Source organism: Mauremys reevesii, linkage group 1, assembly GCF_016161935.1.
Source record: "Mauremys reevesii isolate NIE-2019 linkage group 1, ASM1616193v1, whole genome shotgun sequence".
NCBI lineage: Eukaryota > Metazoa > Chordata > Testudines > Geoemydidae > Mauremys > Mauremys reevesii.
The window spans coordinates 275030674-275053330 of NC_052623.1; the positions used below are offsets into that span (position 1 = coordinate 275030674).

Genomic DNA, 22657 nt, shown 5'->3' on the forward strand with positions numbered 1-22657 from the left:
AGAGTTCTGTGCAACTGCTGAGAAAAACAGCACTACCATACATGGTATGAAAGCAGAGTGGCAGCAAAGTTAACAGGAAAATAGAAAGTCTGGTGCTATAAATGTTGGCAACTGTCTGAAGTGATAAACTCTTCTCAGTGGATGAAGCGCTTCGGTATATGTTGTGAGCAAGGCAAAAGGAAAAATCACCCTGAACTGTATTTAGAAAAATGTTTTCTCTTAAGGTCTGACAAAGAAGTGCCCTAGTTATTACATAAGAAATCCAAGACATAGAAAGCAGTAAAGATGCTGCAAAATGCTAAATGCAGGAAAGATGAGGAAAGCAGTCAGCATTATTAAGATGAATAAGAAGAGCCAGCAGCAAAAGCAGAGAAAGCTAAGGTAGTTGAGAAAGAGAAAAACTGATACATTCAAGACACAGGAGGCCTGATTCTCCATAGCCCCGCACCTTATGAAGTCATTTACACCAGTGCTAAGTGAGTGCAAACCACTACCTACTCAAACCATTCAGATTTGATAATGATTCTAGTCACTTTGTACTGAGATCGAGAGAGAGAGAGAGAGGATTTATGCACAGTCGAGTCAACCTGTGGAATTCTCTGCCACATAAGGCCATGAAGGCAAATGCTGTGGCTGATGGTGATTTAGCAATGATAATATACACATCTCTTCATCATCTCCTATCTGGATTATGGCATTGCAGGTTATTTGGGCAGGAAACCCTCAGCCTCTGGAAAACTGCAGCTGGTGCAGAATGTAGCAGTGTGCCTCCCAGCAAAACAGGCTGCTAACGGTACTCCGTCCCAGCTCTCCATTCTTTGCATTGCTCACCATGGAACAACAGGGTAAGTTTAAAGCCCCCAACCTTATGTTCAAAGTGCTAAATGGTCTGGTCCTAGGACACCTTAAGGACCACTTCATCCGCAAGACCCTCCATCCTTAACTGTTCTATGCCTAAAGAAAAATGGAACTGTCTTTCACAAGAGTAAAGCTTTTCTCAGACTGGGTTTTAGTGGGGACTAGCCTGAGCCTGGGGAACTCTTTCCAGCAGCAACTCAGAACTACTGCAAAGCTCACCATGTGCTAATCCAGATCCACAAAGCACTTCTTCTAACTTGCCTTCCCAAAGACTAACACAGAACATCAACTCACTGAGAAAACCCCAAACAAACTAAAAACCCTACAAGTGCAATTACCTCTCCCCCTACTCTTGGGGGGCAGAACAAGGAGAAGAAGGATGCAGAAGTAACTTCCACTGACAGCCGTGAGTCTCCTTGTTTAATTTTCTAACTCTGGAAGGTGCTCAAATGCTAAGTTAATGGGAATAGGGTATAAGAACCTGCAGGGCCGGCTCCAGGAGTTTTGCCGCCCCAAGCAGCCAAAAAAAAAAAAAAGCCGCAATCGCGATCTGCGGCAATTCAGCGGATGGTCCTTCACTCCGAGTGGGAGTGAGGGACCCTCTGCCGAATTGCCGCCGAATACCTGAAAGTGCCGCCCCGCTTCTGAGTGGCCGCCCCAAGCACCTGCTTGATAAGCTGGTGCCTGGAGCTGGCCCTGAGAACCTGAACAGAACAGAAAAGAGGAAGCAGATGAGACTTACAGAGGTAAGGTGAAGACGCAATCTGGAACTTCAGTTTTCTAAAGTGTTTGTTTGATTTTTGTTTCTTAGTGATATTTTTTGTATCTCTCAGGCACAGTTTGATTTTGCTGTTTAAAAAAAATCAGTAAAGAAATGAAGACTTTTTAAAATAAAAATAAAAATGATTTGGGTCACAGTGGTATTTTGGAAGGGAACTTTCCCAAAACTATCCCTTTTCCTGGTAATTCCCCTTTTCGGGTAATTTGACGATACTTTCAAAAGGTATCAGTAGGTTTTAGGGCAGGATATTTTACTATCAATACATACTTATCACTAGCTAAAGTAGAAGCTGATTCTTATGTTTCAAGTATACCTGTTTTTGAAATCAAATGTATAAAGGCATGACAAGAAAGCATCTTCTTCGTGAAAGCCATCAATTTAATTCATAAAGGAACAATCCAATTAACCAGGTGGCTGAGTACCCAGGAGTATAATTAGTGTAATAGATTTATGGGTTTGGATGTTTATATTAAATTGTTATCATTGCTCCTGGGAACTGCATCTGCTGACGTAATTAGGTAGAATATGTTCCCAAGAGGGACACAATGCATTATTAAACCTGCATTTGGCATGATTTGCAGACATAAAATAATCAGCCCATATTACTGAGTTTGTAAAAGGTTACAATCAAAATTCTTAGGTGATATAAAACACAGCCAATTTAAAACTATGCAACTTATTAAATGCCTTTAGAAACATAATTTGTATTTGGGAACACAGACCTGTACTTTGCAGTCAAATACAAACTATCAGTACTGAAGAATACCTACAATGTACCAGAATCTAATGGTAAATATTTAGGGCCAGACTGTGCCTGTCTTTGAGCAAGAGGGGGAAGAAATATACAAGTAGCCTGCCCAGTTCCTTACAAATTCACATAAGATCTGGACACAATCACAGTCCTTGTACTATGGGCGGTAGAGTTTCAATCTAATTTTACTTTGCCATAGTCACACATAGTGTGTGTGTGTGTGTGTGTGTGTGTGTGTTATGTAAAAAATAGGTAATTGCCTTTAGCGGTAGTATTAGTCAGTAGTAGGGTTGGTCAGAAAACAAAAATTCCATTTTGCAAAACAATGCAGTGTTACATTTGTTTTCTTTTGCATCAGAACAAAACTGAGACATTTCAAAAAATTTCAGGAGTGTGTGGAAGAGAGAGAGAAGCTCCTGCCAATAGCCCAGTGGTTAGGGTACTCACCCAGGATGTGGGAGAATTGAACCTGAGTTTTTCACATTCCAATGGAGTACCCTAACCACCACACTATAGACTCAGTGTCTTTCTTGATGGCCCAAAGAATATTTAACTATTTACACAATGTGGAACAGCTCCAACAGGAGACAAGGATAGAGACTTTAAAACATTATTTGATTTTTTTTAATTGTTTGGAAATGGCCTAATGATATGGATGGTGAAAGGGCTGTAAATCCCAACTGTGCATTCACTGAGAGATAATTAAATGGGTTCTAAGCCTCTTCAGCCCATCTGATTGCAGCTTACATCCAAAACCATTTTATAAGTCTGTATAAAGAACAGCAACAAATAAGAGTGACATACTTAAATATGCCTGAGAAGCTTTGCCCATACCATGGATATCTCTGTAAAAGCTTCTATTTTAGGAACAGTTGTAAATGAAAAATTACATTACAAAATGCTATTTTCTCTTATTTTTGGTAATTCAGAAAAAAATCAGTGAGGTATATTTCAGATACGTAGTGGGATAGGAAGAGTGTTATAAGTGTCTGAATCCCGTGACCATTTTTTAAAAGAATCACCTATGAACAAAGGTCATATGACACTGATAAAAAGTCATTATGTAATTTTTCCTCTCAAAAGAAAGAATCTTAATATTAGGGGAAAACATTCATTTGACTTGGGCAAGTAGAAATCAAGCTAATAGGAAACCGACAATGGAACTTGCTGATGTGTGTTTCAGAAACAGTTTCTAGTTCTGAGACCAAGCATGTTACACTAAAATATATGAAAAACAATTCACTAAAATTTGATGGATTTTAACTGTTTGGGATAGAAACTAATTCTCTAACTGACTTGACTTCATTGTAAAGCCTATTTATGACTGATTCAAAGTGTTTATGTTCTAAATACTTGAATGTTTTATTTTCAGTTTTAGACATCTGTTATTAAACAGGCATCAAAATATGTCAGGTTTTAGAGGGGAAAGAATTATAACTGTATTTCTCAGAAATGTATATTTGGGCATATTTGTTCAAATGAAAATATACCTGGGTACTGTGCTATAATTAGCACCCCACCGTTGCAATATTTCAAAATGTGACATTCATATACGAAACTCAAAGCAAAGGTCAGCAAGCTAAATTTTAAAACACAAAGGTCCAAAGTCTATAACAGCACCTAAAATTCATCAACATGCCATGCACAGAATCCTCATTGAAACCAACAGGAATTCTGCAGACTAAACAATTGTAGGATCAAGACCCTCAAACTAACCACTCTCCATTTTAGTCTTCTGCTACCTTTATTTAGCTCTGAAGGTCTTCATCTTTGAGAACAGTTTCAAATTTTAAACAGGGAGAAGAAAAGTAGAGAGATGGTTACTTCAAAAGAGAAGTACAATGTTTTTATATTAGTGCTTAACAATGAATATTTCACAAAGGAGTCAGTGCTGTTCCTTCTAAATGGAAAGCTCTATGTAAACCTATTAATACAAATTACAAAGGATGTCTAACAGACTTAATAAATACTGTAGTACTAAAACTGCCAGAGGAATGTTACTTTAAACTGTTTTGCCTACAAGGCATTTTGAGGGATTATTTGAAAAGCTTTTATGTCTGAATATAAAAGGTTTACATGAGCAGAATGGGGTTTTGTAATTTAGAAAATAGCTTAACCAGAAGGACAGGTCTAACTGGCTGGCAAAGGCTTTCAAACTTCATGGCTATCTCCACAGAATGCTTCCCCCAGTTCAGGCTTTGCTAAATCTCACTCACATCATCACTGCATTACATCCACAAAAGCGCAAGAAACAAATAAAGCTATAACTGAATATTATTGTAGCTAATTATGAACACACAGTAAAGCCTCAAGAGCCCCAATAAAAACTAAGAGATAAATGGTGGGTAAACGTCTCTCTTGCTTTATGCACCTATGAAGGGGAATAAGAGAAAATAAGGCAACCCTTACTCTGTTGCATCATCTGTCTGTGCATGGGGTGGCGTAGTGGGGGGCCATATCAGGAGAGCGATTAGAGGATGGCGATTCTGTTTTGTGGCAACTTTTGACATTTGTTTTAGTTCGGCACTGGAACCAAAACAAGCCCTTACAACATTTTAATGAAAACAAAACTGAGTCAGAGTCTCAGCTTTCTAATCAAAACTTGAGCTTTTTGAGTGTGAGACTCATCCTCTATAGTCTGGTGGGATGTATGAGAACCAGGTTCAAGCCTCTGCTCTGCCTGATTCAGAGTAAAAGTTTCCAATGCAGGTTACTCTGAATTGAGCAGAAACTTGAACCTGGGACTCACACTCCAACCGCTAGGCTATAGAGGGTGAATGTAGCACATGTGCTCTCTGCTGACCAGTGTGCTCAAGAACCAAAAAACCTTCCCAATGTAAACTTTGTCAAAACATTTTGGCTTCAATGCAATTCGACCAGATCTATCAGGCTGCTACTCCTGTTCACCTGCGGGTTCAGAAATATTGTAAAAAAGATGCCATTTTTCAGGGTGACTCAGTGTTAAAGCCTAGAGAATTCAATGGGACACTACTACATTTGGCTGCCATTTCCAGAGAGGCCTGCTTCTCCTCTAACTCGGGGCAGTTTTAGAGCTCTGACCACCAAATCAGCACAACTGTACTGTAAGGGCCCAGTCTTGCAATCCTTAAGCATCTAAAGCTCTCACTGTGCTCTAGGTAGCTACAGACTATTGGATCTTACAGGTTCTCCTAGAGTCTACAGTGGACAAATACTCTGCTATGAAATCAATGCAGCTACAAAAAAATATATCTTATGGAATAATTACAATTTAATCCAGGAAGGACCATAATATCATACAAGAAGATCTGGATAACCTTGAAAATGGGAGTGATAGAAACAGGATGAAATTTAATAGTGCAAAGTGCAAAGTTATGCATTTAAGACAACAAGAATTTTTGCTATAATCTGGGGACATATCAGTTGGAAATGACAGAGGAACAGAAAGACCTGGGCGTATTGGTTGATCACAGAATGACTATGAGCCTCCAATGTGATGTAGCCATGAAAAAGCTTAATGCAATCCTAGGATGCATCAGATGACATTGTTCCAGTACAGATAGGGAAGTATTATTACCACTGTACAAATCAGTGGTGAGTCCTCATCTGGAATACGGTATGCAATTTTGGTCTCCCATGTTTAAGAAAGATGAATTCAAATTGGAACAGATGCAGAGAAGGGCTACTAGGATGATCAGAGGAATAGAGAACCTACCTTACAAGAGGAGGTTTAAGGAGCTTGGATTGTTTAGCTTAAGAAAAAGAAGGCTGAGGGGAGATACAATTGCTGTGTATAAATACATCAGAGGGATAAACTTCAGGGATGGAGAGGAATTATTTGGCATAAGAACAAATGGCTATAAACTGTCCATCAACAAGTTTAGGCTTGAAATTAGACTCAGGTTTCTAACCATCAGAGGAGTGAAGTTCTGGAACAGCCTTCCAAGGGGAGAAGTAGGGGCAAAAAACCTAACTGGTTTCAAGACTGAGCTTGATAACTTTATGGAGGGGATGGTATGATAAGATTGCCTACAATGGCATGTGGTCCATCTGCGACTGCCAGTCGCAAAAATCCTCAACTACCAAAGACGGGACACTAGATGGGGAGGGCTCTAAGTTACTAGAGACAATTCTTTCCCAGATATCTGGCTAGTGGGTCTTGCTGACATGCTCATGGTCTTACTGATCACTATGTTAGGGGTCAGGAAGGAATTTTCCACCAGGTCAGATTGGCAGAGAGCCTCAGGCAGGGATTCACCTTCCTCTGCATCATGGGTCACTTGCTGGTTTAAACTAGAGTAAATGGTGGATTCTCTTTAACTTGAAGTCTTTAAATCATGATTTGAGGACTTCCGTAACACAGACAGAGGTGGGAAGCCTATTACAGGAGAAAGTGGGTGAGGTTCTGTGGCCTGCAACTTGCAGGAGGTCAGACTAGATGATCATGATGGTCCCTTCTGGCCTTAAAGTCTGAGTCTGAGAGAACATATTAATGTAAAATGAAAAATTATCTCCTCTTCAGATGGAGTGCTCCACATATAATCCTTTGTAGGCCAGATGTTTCTGAACACAGTGTCATCCAAAGGTTTTTAACTCCCTGATTTACAAAGAGTGGGCAACAGAAAACTATGTCAAGAGAAAAATGCTGAACTTCTCTGCAGAAAAAAATGGACTATTTGTGGAAATATTTTCAATCCATTGGTATTAAACCATTATTCCAGTTTCTTAATATTATCTAGCTCAGAGGTGGCCAACCTATGGCTCCAGATCCACATGTGGCTCTTCAGAAGTTAATATGCGGCTCCTTGTATAGGCACCGACTCCGGGGCTGGAGCTACAGGCGCCAACTTTCCAATGTGCCGGGGGGTGCTCACTGCTCAACCCCTGGCTCTGCCAGAGGCCCTGCCCCCACTCCACCCCTTACCACACCCTCCCCTGAGCCTGCCGTACCCTCGCTCCTCCCACTCCCCCTCCGAGTCTCCTGTATGCCATGAAACAGCTGATTGGGAGGTGCGGGGAGGGAGGCGGAGGCACTGATTGGCGGGGCTGCCGGTGGGCGGGGAAATGCTGACGTATTACTGTGACTCTTTAGCAATGTACATTGGTAAATTCTGGCTCCTTCTCAGGCTCAGGTTGGCCACCTCTTATCTAGCTATTCTATTCTCTTCAAATGCACATCAATAATTGCAATGAAACATTTCCTACGACATTCACACCAGACCTCTTTGCCTGCCACCTTTACATTCTATGTATAAAAGACTGTAATTTGTGAACTACACAGAGCATTTACTTTATAAAGAACTCTAGACACATCCCAGGGAAATGGATCAAAAGTCTACTTTTTAAACTGCATTGTGAAATTTGAGTTCAAACTCCATCCATATAGAATTCCAAGTACCTCTTCTGTGCTCATAATCTAAATCTTCATTGAGCTTCATGGTAAAAAAACAAACAAACAATCACCCCCCACACCCAATTATTGTTTATCTTGCTTGGCTACCAAATCGTTTTTTCTCATAATGCCCAGCTAACTGAAGATGCTTCTACAGTATAGTGACAAAGCCTTTTTGGAGCAGTGCAATCTATGAAAAGGAAACCTGGCACTGGGTGCCATTCTTTTGGATACCTATTCACTTATCTATGGATTATCTTTGAAACACAGATTTTATTAAGTCTCCTGAGAGAGCTTGTTGCATTACAGAATTAACTGATTTACTGTTCAGTCTAGAATGAAACTTTGTATGGGCAATTGATCTGTGTATGGCTTGCACAGGCTGAGCCACATGGATTACCTGCCACTTGTCAAAGGAAAACAACAAAGAGAGCGTGCAGCTGAACATGTTAAAGTAAATAACTAGACTTTCACTTTCACAGCTAATGCATATGTTGGCTTTGATTTTCAGCTTGGCCTTACCGAGGATTCTTTTGTTGCACGTGCAATTTTGCAGGCACAGTTTATGTGTCTGAAAAATATTTGGGGGTTGTGGTGGATAATCAGCTGAACATGAGCTCCTAGTGTGATGCTGTGACCCAACGAGCTAATGCAATCCCAGAATGCATAAAGAGGAGAATCTCAAGTAAGAGTAGAGAGGTTATTTTACCTCTTTATTTGGTACCAGTGCAACCTCTTCTGAAATATTGCGTGCAGTTCTGATCCCCACAATTCAAGAAGGATTTTGATAAATTGGAGAGGGTTCAGAGAAGAATCACAAGAATAATTAAGTATCAGAGGGGTAGCCGTGTTAGTCTGGATCTGTAAAAGCAACAAAGAATCCTGTGGCACCTTATAGACTAACAGACGTTCTGCAGCATGAGCTTTCGTGGGTGAATACCCACTTCTTCAGATGCAAGAATAATTAAAGGATTAGAAACCCGGCCTTGTAGTGATAGACACAAGGAGCTCAATCCATTTAGCTTAAGAAATGTAAAGTTAAGGGATGAATGATTACAGTCTGTAAGCACGTACATGGACAACAAATATTTAACAATGGGCTCTTCAGTCTAGCAGAGAAAGGTGTAACACAATCCAGTGGTTGGAAGTTGAAGCTAGACAAATTCAGGCTGGAAATAAGGCATTCATTTTTAACAACAAGACTAATTAACCATTGGAACAATTTACTAAGGATTGTGGTGGATTCTCCATTTTAAAAATCAAGCTAGAATGTTTTTTCTAAAAGATCTGCTCTAGGAATTATTATGGGAAGTTCTGTGGCCTGTGTTATATAGGAGGTCAGAGTAGATGATCACAGTACTCCCTTCAAGCCTTGGAATCCATGGCTGTCATTTAGATGCCTAAGTGCTTGATTTGTGATTGCAGTCAGCCATGGTGCTTAGAAATCTAAATAATAAACTGTGCCTGCTAATAATGCAGTATTTATGCTGTTCATGAAACTGCAGCTACCACATATGGTATAACTTCCTCTGTAAATTCATTAGCTCTTGTTATTTACATACTGGATAATAGGATTAGAAAATAAGCGACTGAAATGGCCTATTATAGAGAGTCAAATCTATCCAAAATGCTTAACATAGTCTATAACAGAAGACATGTCAGATAGTAAATTGACACTGCAGTTGATCTTATTCAAAAGGGAAGATCAGAGAAGATTTAGCTTTTCCCAAATGTCTGTCCCCACTGGGAGAGAAAATTTGCAATTCTTGATCAGATTTCTTGGTATTTGGCTTAATGCAGGTGTAGAGTGAAATCCAGGCTCTAAAGAAAGCAGTAGGAGTTTTGAAATAAATGTTGGTTACAGTTTCTCTGTGTGTGCATGTACGTGCATGTGCATGAACATGGGCAGGTGTGTGCATGTGGCAGGAGGGATGATGCTGAGATAAGTTAGAGGACGGGGAATTAAAAAGGAAAGGACAGGAAGGAATTGGATTTTACTCATCTTGCAACTTTCCCGAAGTATATTTTAAAATGAAGTTTAAGATAGCAAAAGAGACAATATATAAACAGTAATACAAACAAAACAATATAACGTAGCCGATTCAGAATGCATCAACACTTAGAAGGCAGATCCTCAGCTATAGGTCAAAAGACCCTATCGAATTTTGAGTGTGTGGCAGCAGGTCCACACAGCTAGCTGGCTATACAGCGCTGTAGATTCACAACCCAACTTGCCGCACACTAAGGCTTTGTGTGGACAAGACCTCAGTGTGACTAAAATTACTGCCTCTCAATGACCTACATGCTGAGTTTACATAGGGTGACCAGCTAGCAAGTGTGAAAAATCGGGAGGGGGAGGTACAGTTGAGTATATAAGAAGAGCACCTAATATCAGGTGGTCCTGATAATTTCAGGACATCTGGTCACCCTAAGCTTACAAGATATCTTTTCTAACTGCCAGCTTTGCAAACACAACTTGGGTTCTGCAAGTTAAGCTATTCTTTCCAACTCATGCATCACAACCAATAATAAAGGGTGTACAACTGGAACTTCATTAGTAACACTGTCAATGATGCATGAGCGGGAACAGAACATAGCTCATTCCAACATAACTGTGTTGGCTCGTAAGTACTAACAAGAGAACAAAGTAGGAGAAGTTATTTTTTGTCAGAAAAGAATACTGCTATAACTGAATATATATTGGAGGAAGAGCTGTTGATTAAAAATGTGGCATTTTCACATAATCACTTTTCTGAACATAATTGTATTTTAAGTTTCAGCTTGTAACGTTTTTTCTCTATTCAGCCTATATTTCAAGCCTTTTACTTCACTTTGACATAGTCTTAAGCTAATTTTGGTTTTACACTCAGGGATCAGTCGAGACTCACTATATTATACTATACTGTGTATTCTTGTCATTTGTGATTTCTCATTACATTCATTACTTTCAACAAGACTTGAGCCAAGTCATTGCTGAGTACATGCAACTTTCTCAATACACAGTACTAAACCTCTAAAGCCTTGTCCCCATTAGCACAATGTTATAGCCATATTAAAGGAAACTACTTTAGAGAGTACTTACTATCCCTCCACAAACACATTCAGAACCCATAAAGTCAAAAAATAATAATATATTTATATAGTATCTTTGATTCAGAATGCTCCCCAAATGGTTCTCAGATTTAAATTATACCTACTGGTGGCTACCAGTTCACACACATTAGTGAAGACAAGAATGAGCTGTCTTGCAATGAGTACCTATTTTATACTTCTGCTGCATATCAGCTGCCAGATGTTGCCCCACAAATATCAGTTGCTGCTTAAGGCAGATAATCAAGCACAATTAGGGGATGACCTGGTGACATTTTGACACTGATGGTGACAATGTTGAAGTTTTTAATTTGGCATATAGCACTAAAGCACATAATATAAATGGTTAACAGAAAACTGAGAAATAGTGGTAGACAAAACCAACCCTTTCTTTAACTGAAAGGGAACATCAACAAACAGACTGAAACCCAAACATGTTGACTGATTTTTGAAAAATATCAGAAATTAGTTTATGGGCGATGGCCTACCTCCAGTGACTCTGAGGAGTATGCAGTATTTGCTTGTTGGCACATAGAGGACTGAAGGGTTTTGTTGGTGTTTTAAAACATTTTATTGATTTCATACGGCAACATTAACCTACATATATAAAATAAAAATACAGGGCCTGATCCTACTATCCTACTTTACATGAGCAGGCTGACTACTCATGCAAGATTCCTATTTATTTATCTCTATCAGCATATTTAAAGTGACTTTTGTTATGCTATTTAGGTGAAGTAGCTAGGGTTGCATTATTGGGCCTATTTATAGTATATAAACACAACCGGTAAGATTCTCACCCCCACTGCAGCCCCTTTATGCCTGGTAAAAGTGCCAGAGTGATGAAGACGGACTCTAAAAGATCCTGATCCGTGAGGGAGAATTCTCAGTGCAGAAAACCAGGGCTGTCCGGGGGGAGGGGGGCGGGGGGGACAAGTGGGGCAATTTGCCCCAGGCCCTGGGCCCTGCAGGGGCCCCCACGGGAGTTTTTGGGGGGCCCTGGAGCGGGGTCCTTCACTCACACCAGGGGCCCTGGAAAACTCTTGCAGGGCCCGGGCCCCCAGAGCATCTTCCGCATCAATTCAGTGGTGGGGGGGTCCTTCTGCTCCGGGACCCACCACCGAAGTGCCCAGGCCCCCTGAATCCTCTGGGCGGCCCTGCAGAAAACAGCCTAAAGGCTTCCTTCTGAATTTCCCCTTGCAAGTACTGGTGTAGGGCAGTGCTTCCCAAACTGCGAGTCACTGTTGCCTTGGGGAGCCACAAAGGATTCATGGAGAAGCAGCAAAGAATCCTGTGGCACCTTATAGACTAACAGACGTTTTGCAGCATGAGCTTTCGTGGGTGAATACCCACTTCTTCGGATGCAAGCAGTGGAAATTTCCAGGGGCAGGCGTATATATATATGCAAGCAAGAAGCAAGCTAGAGATAACGAGGTTAGATCAATCAGGGAGGATGAGGCCCTGTTCCAGCAGCTGAGGTGTGAAAACCAAGGGAGGAGAAATGATTCTGTAATTGGCAAGCCATTCACAGTCTTTGTTTAGTCCTGAGCTGATGGTGTTAAATTTACAGATGAACTGGAGCTCAGCAGTTTCTCTTTGAAGTCTGGTCCTAAAGTTTTTTTGCTGTAGGATGGCCACCTTAAAATCTGCTATTGTGTGGCCAGGGAGGTTGAAGTGTTCTCCTACAGGTTTTTGTATATTGCCATTCCTAATGTCTGATTTGTGTCCATTTATCCTTTTCCTTAGAGACTGTCTAGTTTGGCCGATGTACATAGCAGAGGGGCATTGCTGGCATATGATGGCATATATTACATTGGTGGATGTGCAGGTGAATGAACCGGTGATGGTGTGGCTGATCTGGTTAGGTCCTGTGATGGTGTTGCTGATGTAGATATGTGGGCAGACTTGGCATCGAGGTTTGTTGCATGGGTTGGTTCCTGAGCTAGAGTTACTATGGTGCGGTGTGCAGTTGCTGGTGAGAATATGCTTCAGGTTGGCAGGTTGTCTGTGGGCGAGGACTGGCCTGCCACCCAAGGCCTGTGAAAGTGTGGGATCATTGTCCAGGATGGGTTGTAGATCCCTGATGATGCGCTGGAGGGATTTGAGCTGGGGACTGTATGTGATGGCCAGTGGAGTCCTGTTGGTTTCTTTCTTGGGTTTGTCTTGCAGTAGGATTCATGGCGGAGCCATGAGTATTTGGGAAAATTTTTAAATCCATATGCTTGTTTTAGTTTTTTTCTACTTAAGAGACTATTAAGCTAGGCTTAAAAATCACCTGCATCTTATCTATGCATCTTACACTGCTGTTGCTATGGGGGTGGGAGGAGGTGGGAGGGGAGGACTTCTCTGTGCCCTTCACCCTGCAGAGGGCCTTCTCCAGAGAGGCTGCTGCTGGGGGCAGGATTCAGCAGGAAGTATCTTGGAGGAAAGCTCTCTGCTGGAGTGGATGACAAAGAGATGCTTTCAGTGCTGGTGGAACTAGCAGATAAGGGATGGGGACTGAGGGGGGAGACTGGTGCATCTAATTTTTATAATGGAACATTTTTACCAAATGCTAAGCCTACATGTAGCAAAGGTTTGGCTGAAGAAGATGATTTGAATAAAGTTAACCAGAAAAGGAAGAAAAGTAGATAATGCGATGACAGTTACATTATGTTGGATTTTCATGTCTCAATATTATTGCACAAAGTCCACAGCCACAATGTGTCATTTATTTTCAGGTATTAGTAAATGAAAGTTTGAGGTCAGGGAAACTACAGAGGCATTTAGAACCAAACACCAAGAATTTGTAAATAAGAGCTGTAATTTTTTCCATCAAATGAGAAGCGTTAGCAAAACAAACAAACAAACAAACAAACAAAAAAGTCATATCTAAACAAGCAACTGTTCCCCCAAAAGCCTTAGAGACATCTTACATTGTGGCCATGCAAGTTAAAAATGCAAACAAGCACACACCATTGGCAAAACCCTTCTATTTCCGCAGCAATAGACATGTGTAGAATTAAGATTGGGGAACAAGCAGCCAGGGCACTGAAAACCATTCCTATGTCAAAAAACACAATCTGTCAGTGCATTGATAACCTTGAAGAAAATGTCCAGGATCTCTTGATAGAACAAGTTATGAAGAGTCAATATTGTGCACTTCAGCTTGATGAATCCACAGACATAGCCAACAGGCTCAGCTTCTGTGTTATGTGACATTTGTTAAAGCAAGTACAACAGCTGAAGACCTACTATGTTACAAAGAAATCCCAACCCAAACCACCAGGAAGGAAATATTTAAGATCCTCGATAAATTAAGAGTGGCTGAATGTTTTAACTGGGCTACTTGTATGGGGCTATGCAGTGATGGGGCAGCAGCCATGACTGGAAAAAACAGTGAGGTTGCAGCAGAAGTAACAAAAGTGGCACCAGCAGCAACTGGGACACTATGTATGATTCATTGCCAAACTTTGGCATCAAAGAAGTGGAAACCTGAAGTACATGAGGCCCTTGACATTTTATTAAAACTGATAATTTTATAAAATCCCAAGCAGTGAACACAAATGGTTTTAGGGTGTGGTGCAAAGAAATGAGTTCTCACCACATTCAACTTCTGTTTCACAATGAAGTCAGGTAGTTTTCACATGGGAAAGTGTTATAACGCATCTTCGAATTGTGTGACGAAATCAGAATTTCCTCCTTGGGAAGACACACCTTGCAGACTATGTGTGTGTAATGTGAACTTCTTGACTATGTTAGTTTACCTGGTGGACATATTTGACAAACTGAAGGCTCTGAACCCAACACTTCATGGTAGGAATACAAATATACTTGATATGAAAGAGAAAATCAGGATATTCATGAAGCAGCTTTGTCTTAGGAAATGCCACATTGAAAAGGAAGTTACTAAGATGTTTCCAGTGTTAGACTTTTAAAAAGAAAAAAATGAAAGTGATCAAAACACTATTAAAGATCATATATTAACACATTTGCCCAGATAGTATTCATATTTTGAAAAATATTTTCCTGGAGTTGAACATGAATCTCCAGACACTGATTGGATTTGAAATCCATTCTCGGTAATAGTTGACTCCATTCCAACATTAAGTATCTCAGCTCAAGAAAATCTCTTAGAATTGTCACACTGAAGACCAACTTTCAGATCTAACAAACCAGGAATTCTGGATTTAAAGGAAAGTATGAAGAACTCAGTAATTAAGCTATGAAAGTGCTGCTTCCATTTGCTTCCTGTTATCTGTTAGAGTCTGGGTTTTGCACCATGATTTCTGTGAAAACTAAACACAGAAATTGTTTAAACTTCAAAAACAACTTGCATCTAGTGCTATCAGAGATTCATCCAAACATTGCGCAACTATGCAATTTGTAAAGGCCTATTTTTCTCACTAAAATCTTAGGCTGTGTGCAAACTCACCAAAAAATTCATATTTTCAAATTATAGTTTAAAACCTGGATTAGATTGGTGCGATGGGGCTTAATCCCCATCACCTGCAAGATAAGGGACAAACACTCCAGTTAGTCATGCTCTGCATCTGTAGGGTGGCTGATTAATTAACTGCCTCCTGGCCAGAAGAGGCAGAGCAAGGCCTAATAAGTTAACTGAGGGAGCTCAGTTGTGGAGGGAAGACCCATGAGAGAGGAGGTAAGGAGTTCCCTCCCCGGGAAAGGCCTGGGGTAGGCAGACTAAGGAAGGCCAGAGGGACAAGATTAGTACCCATGGTGGGCCCTGGAAAAAATGGGGGCAAGATCTAGGGAGAGACTGGGGGAAGGCAGGACTTTTCTACAGAGGGAAATTCACAGAGGGAGTAATGTAGGCTCCTGTGGGAGGGAGCCCTGAGACAGGATTTTTAAGTAGAGAAGAGAATGGTAGCCCAAGAGGGCAGAAGAATTATTAATTTGGACTTTTGTTTGGACTTGTTTCTGCTACCCTGGAATGGGTCTGAATGTAGGTGACTTGGGTGGAGCCACAGAAAACCTGGGACCAGTGGCAGGCAGATTTCAGGAGGTGCTGGAACTGAAGATAGTGGCAACATCCCACACCAACATAAGAGGGCACGCCAAAGGTGAGTGGGCACTGCCACGATTGGATTATAGAATTAAACAAACTGTGTGATGGACAAGTGGCAAAACTGTCCCAATTTTAGGGTACCTCTTGAATCTAGTGTCCTGTGTTGGTAAAAAAACAAATCAACCAAAACCAGTATTTTGTCAGCTTCATGTTTCTGATATTGTGCCTCTTCTTCTTCTGGTTTAACTTTTAGATTTCATGCTATTTGTCTTACTGGTTCAAAAACTGCCTCCACAGGCTCTTGCATCATTTGCATTTGTCAGGGTAGCCAGTATCATATGCCATCCTTTCATTGCAGTGTTTCTGGTGCATTTGGTTTCAAAGTTGTAATGTGAATAGCCCTTAAAGTTTCCATTTCATCACTTCATCTCAAATTAAACAGGCTAAAGCAGACAGGACTAATGTCAAAATTCTAAAGCAACATCACAAACAGTCAAGTAGCCAGATGAGAAACAATCAAGAGCCAAACAGAAAATTATTGAATAACCCATGTTCACCTTACTCCAAGATTCACAACTGATACCTGCTGACATTCAGCAGCCAGAACTGGAGAAAGCTGTCTCTCACATCTTCCCCAGTTATAAACTTAGCTCTCTTCCCGCAGGAAGCAGGTTCATTATGCAACAGTAACGAGCACCAGCCAAAGCTACTACTTATACATTCCAGCACTGAAACCCAGATTGATTTGGAACTCTCATCAAAGGACAGACCCATGCAACTGAAATGAGACACAATCCATCATTCCACCGAGTTCAAACTTGGAGGTTGCTAATGTACAGAGAAAGCTACTGATACTGATACTGTAATTCTACTTATTTCCTCTGATTAGAATTCAATTCAAAGACAAAATGATTATAAAATATGTATCTTAGGGTTTAATTTAAAGTCAAAGTCATATTTTCTAAAAGACTACACATTTAGATGTTAAAAGTATTTACTAGAGCTATGTAACAACCTCATTTTGATCATTCTGAGTGAAACAAAATTTAGAGATGTCCAATTACTAATTCTAGCAAGAAGTCACATTTGGTCAAACAGTATTAATGAGAAACATAGCTGCATGTCAATGGCATAATAGAGAAATTGAAATGAATAGTGAGATGGCAGAACATTCAGAGAACTTGTATGCTAGGCAGTAAAAGAGCAAACACCAATAAAGGCACATTGACTTGAAAGAAGACAACTGTATAACCACCAGAGAGAGAACCTCAAAAGTCGATACCAAGTACCTTAAAGACAAATACTTTAAAAGTTTCCCATGCAAAATGCTGCATTTAACGTCCATAATACATAAAAGACAGTGCCTTTGTAGCTTTCACTGTTGGTCTTAGTGCCATAATAAATCCAAAAGCCTGTTTCAAATTTCTCAAAATAAAACAGTTCTTCAAAATAGAACTATTTGACAGACAGATCAATAGGCAGGATTACTTTCATGTTCATCTTCTGCTTTGATAAAACTTAATAAGCTACAAAAAATATTTCCCCATGTTTGTTCTTGACTTTATGTTATGAAAGAAGATCAGATTTTGTGATCTGGGGCTGAACGGCCACATACTCCTGTATTAGCTAATAACAATTTAACATGATGTTGAATTTCCTCTGTGAAACAGGTCATTGTGAGTACAAGCAAGAAACCTATGTAATAAATACACTGTCATTAAACTACCATTGTGACATGAAGGTTATTTCCAAGATACCTTGATGTAGTAGCTACTGGTAAATGTTGATGTTCTAATGGTAACCACTACACAATATCTATGTTCAATCAGAAAAAAATGTTAAAAGGAAGGCAGATATGTATAAAATTTTCATTCCTTTCAAAGAGAAAGGCCTGCCATTTTTTTCCCAGTTAGCATTCTGATAGGAAGCGTGCTGTTCAAGGGCATGTGCAGAAGAACTACAGGGATATGGTTGATAATATGCATTTTAAAAATCAGTGGGACAGTGTATAAAGTCAGGTAGATAAACAGACACGTGGTAGGTAGTTCTGGAAGGTCTTGAATCTACAAATCCTTATATGGTCTGATCCAGCAAGCATTACACTTCAGTACAAGTGAGAGTACATGGGCACAAGTAAGGTGAAGTACTAGTCGTCCTCCACACTGACTGGCACTGAGTCTCTAGCCCCCTCCATGCACACTAACTTATTCATAAGTGTAAAAAGAAGTGGGGGATGGGCAGAAAATGTGCACATCTGAAGAGACATGTTTAAGCATGTTCCTCATGATACTAAGCCACTTACCCATGTATGACTTTTATAAGCTTTGCCCCTGCTACATATGACTAAAAAATAAGTTGACATAGTATATTTCACATTAGTTTTTCCCATTATTGATGGTAGACTTTGTGGTATCAGAAATATCATTAGTTTTAGTGGCATTTTTGTTGCTCACTAATCTCATTTTTTTTGTACAGTGGAGGGCTTGATAGTGTTTACTTATATGGTAGGAAATAATCTATTCCCTCAACTGCAGGAGTCACCGGATGAAATTCTACGGCCTTGTAATTCCAGAGATCAGACAAGATGATCTTAGTGGTTCCTTCTGGCCTTAAAATCTATGGGTCTGATTCTCATTTACACTAGGACCCATTTACACTGCTCTGTATATTGACACCCACTTTAGGGCCCCTTTCCTCTGCCAGGGCAGTGTAAAGAGGTCTTAGAGCAGTGATACTCAGACCTCAGTGGCTCAAGAACCAAATTAGAGATCAACATTACCCAAAAGAGCCACAGTAGTGTGAATTCACTGTTTCATGTTCTATATATCTATTATTCTCACAGCAAAAAGACAGACCAAGTATTCTACAATTGGTTAATAACATAGTAAAAGCATCCTGATTGGTTAATAATTAAATCACACAGTGGTTTGATATTATGTCCTGCAAAGAATCGCAGGAAACACATTAAGGAGCTGCTTGCGACTCCTGAGCTTCAGTCTGAGTATCACTGCCTTAGAGTAAATGAGAATCAGGCCCTACTAATCTATCGAGTTTTATATTTTAAAATTTTCAACAGAGAAGCTCTCTTACCTCTTTCTCCATTTGTAATCCTTCTGCTCTGATATTTCTTTCAAATACTTCTCTCTTCTCTGTCTGTGGGCTAGATTTTCTGTACACCAGAATGTAGTCGATCCGGCATTTTCCATCCCTAAAATATAGCCCATTGGATTTGTTTTTATCAGGTACTCCCTGTGAAGAGCAAAAACAATTACCAAAGCATAGTTGACTATCACCATTTGAACCTAAGGAGCTACAAATTTCAGTGTGATTCAATATAAAAGGCTTGACTGGTAAGCAATTAGGAGAAGTGGGCCAAGTCTAAGTGCTTTGTGTGTGATGTTTCATAAGATTGACTAGCATCCCATACAAAATACTTCTGGATTTGATTGTCTCCACTTAAGCAGAAGGGGTATTGACCTCCCAGATTCAAAACTAGGACACCTCGCTAGGCAAGCTTTAAAGTCGTGAGGAAAGGGAGACAAAGGTAGATTTTATGTCACTTGAAGTCTGACAGGAACTTTTAACATACAAAAATAAGTAAAAGATGGAGTTATTCTGAAACAAAAGCTGAAGACTAAGAGTTTAATGTACTAAAATATCTGCATACAAACAAAGTAAAAGAATTTGAAGTATTTCAAAGTGATGGCGACTATGACCCACTGTGTTGAGCATAACTCACTCCTGACTGGCAGGTACCCTGTACTGCAGCAACAGCTTCAATAGCCCTCCACAGGTGGCAGAAGAGGACTGTGATGGGGCATCCACCCTCATTGGCATGTAAGGGTCTATAGAGCCCTAGGGAGGCTGCATGGGAAGCAGCCCATAGGAAGAGAGGCTGTGAGAAGCAGCCAATCTGGGCTCAGGAGGCCCATATAAGAAGAACCACAGGGCAGAGCAGGGGCAGTTACTCCCTGGAGCTCAAGGAGGGAGAACTGGGTGCCTTGCACAGAGCAGTATTGGCAGGGACCTGGGGAGCATAACGGAGCTCCTGGCTAGCTGCTGGGACTTGCGGGCTGAAAGCCCTGAGAAGAGGGTGAAGAATATGCTGGGGCCATGGGGAAGTGGCCCAGGAAACTTAAGCAGCACTGGTGGAGAAGTTAAGGAGAGGCAGCAGGAGGCTGCTATCTACAGATCCTGGGCCGGGACCCAGAGTAGTGGGCAGGCCCAGGTCCCTCCCACTTGCCTCTGAGGAAGTGGCTGAACTGTAGAACTGGGAGATACTTCCCCCCAGAAAGGGGAAAACATGGATGGTGGCCTGGGTCATGAAGAGGACACTGTGGGACTTGGACTGAGGTGGGTCTGCAGGTACGGACAATAACAGGAGAGGCACCACCAGGAGAGGGTGCACCGACTGAGAGAGCTAATCCCTGAGATGGCCAGCAGAAGGCACCATGCTGGTGAGTGAGCCTCATGACGAAGACACAAAAATTCTGTTTCTATCCCAGCATAGTCCCACTAGATTAACTTTAGAACACTATGGAACTATTGAACATCCTTCTGACTGGATTTACCAGACTGGAAATAACAGTCTATCTTTAGTAATAGCTAAAGAAAACACAAATTCTTGACTATTACCTGTAAATAATGGACTGGTTCAAGCATTTTCTACCCTTGCAACAAGCAAACAGATTTAGCTTTTTTTAATTATTATTATTGCTTTATTGATTCCTTTCCTTCCCAAAAATCTAATAAACCAGGAAACCAGCCTCTTTTAAAGAGTCAGGTCAGGTGTGGAGGTGAAGGTTGCCATTTATCCCTCCCACTTTTTTACCACCACCTCTCTCTCTGTCTCTCTCTCTCTATTATATAATGTGTGTGTGTGTGTGCGCGCACACACACACACTATAATCTCAGTACCACCCCTGTCAGCTGGTAGGTTTACGCTTTTGTGTAGATGCGGTATGTTGCTCAAAATGTGGAGGCTGTAAATGTGTTTTGAAGGATTTTTTTTTAAAGAAACGTTAAAGAGCCTGACATATGCAATGTTACATATTGAAATAACAAAACTCTTCAGCCATTGGAATGGACGGTGAGAGTGGAGTGATGGAGAAGAGCTCGCAGGAGTCCTCCTGTTAACATTCCACAGCCAAACTGACGGGACGACTGGGGTAGTTTCCTGATTGTGATGAGTCACCCTCTGTCTGGATACTGGCAAACCATCCCTGCCAGAAATAAACTAAACCCTGTAGCTAATAAAAAAAAGTCTTAAAATCAAATAGTCTGCCTTTCAAATGCACTAAGTGTCAGGAATTTTCATTCCATTTTCCCAGAGGAGAATTGCCTCCCATTTTAAATGGCACAGTCTGAACACTGTGCACAATCAATATAAAAATGTATCTTGCAGGAAAAAAAAGGATAAATATTCCCAACAAGGGTGCTTGGTGTTGTTTGCCTCCTTGGTTCTGGTTATGAGAAAGCATCTTAGTTTAAATGAGAAGGTTCCACACGACCCTTAACCTTGGGACACTGGGCTCACTGCAGGCTAAAGAAGGGGAATTTTTGAAAGAACCGCTCATTAAAATATTGACTTCACAATGCCTGCCAGGTGCAGAGTTGGTACAGAGTTGGTTTGTCAAGTAAAAAAGAAGTTTAAAAGCATTAAGAAATGACAAGAGACCATTTGTATCTATATTGCATATAGTGCTGATAAATGACATCAGCAATACACTAGGGAAAGATTCTGCAGAGCATTAAATAGGAAAATAATTCAGGAAAACAAATTGCCTAAACTTTCCCTATAAAACTGCCACTTTGGGAGGAGAGGAGAAAAAAAAGCAAGGGGATATTTAAGTAAACGAAAGGTAGAGCAAAGTCTTTAAAAACAATGGGGCTGACTGTGGTCCCTTCTCCACGCCCTATATGCAACCCTTGGGAGACTGCTGTAAGTTAAAGTAGTACCTGGAATATAGAGGGCACACAAGCGGCTCAAAGGCAAGCCACCTTTATCCCCCCTCCCCCTGGGCTGTGGGTTCTGTGCTGCGTGTCCAGGAGGTGCAGCACAGGATCTGCCCCAGTGATCTTATGTATATTATGGAGGTGTCCGTAGTGACTCCATAGTACAGATTAAATTCCAATTTATGTTTAAAGCCAGACTGAAGTTCCCTCTGTTTCCCATTTTAATGACTGAATTTAGTCTCTAACTCTGACGTAACTCCTCAGAATACAATTGGCTTTTCTTTAAATGTATTTTGCCCCATTTTCCCTGATATATCTTTGGATTCTTCAGGTTACATAACCTCAGGTACACAAACTCCAAATTGTATGTGCACACACACACACACACGCACTCTGATAACATCTTTGACTTAGGCCTTTTTGCTTTGATATCTGGGGTGGAGCAAAAGCCAGTGCAGCAGCCATCTGCTTAGCAACACAGGTTGCCAGGAATGCATCATTCCAGTGCACCAGTCATTGCACTGGTTCTGCAATTAATATAGAGTTCAGTTCAAAGTCTCTGTTCTGATATTAAAAACCACTCTCTGAGACTGGCCCTAACTACCTCAGATATATCCCCGCTCCTCCTGCTACTATGACTGCCCATGACAGCAGCATTCCCGTGGAAGTGTGAAACTGTCCCATCCAATTCAGGCCATTTTTGCTTTAAAAAAAGACTAACACTTCTTGCTGGTGTTTCTTCCTGTCTTGTCAGCTTCATTTACAACCTACATATTTATACAGCTGCAACTCATTTTGCTGAGAATGTATTAGTACTGCATGTTAGCAGAATCCACCGTTGGA

At 40.8% G+C, this 22657-nt stretch overlaps 1 protein-coding gene across 2 annotated transcripts in view; it reads right to left on the reverse strand.

The window, feature by feature from the left end:
- The window catches only part of ANO4 (anoctamin 4), a 320505-nt gene that overhangs the window by 126823 nt on the left and 171025 nt on the right, over window positions 1-22657 (reverse strand). For both annotated transcript variants that reach the window (XM_039519449.1, XM_039519450.1), the window contains exon 7: window positions 18950-19108. In XM_039519449.1, the coding sequence (XP_039375383.1) occupies window positions 18950-19108 (159 nt within the window). The remainder of the gene's footprint in view (window positions 1-18949; window positions 19109-22657) is intronic.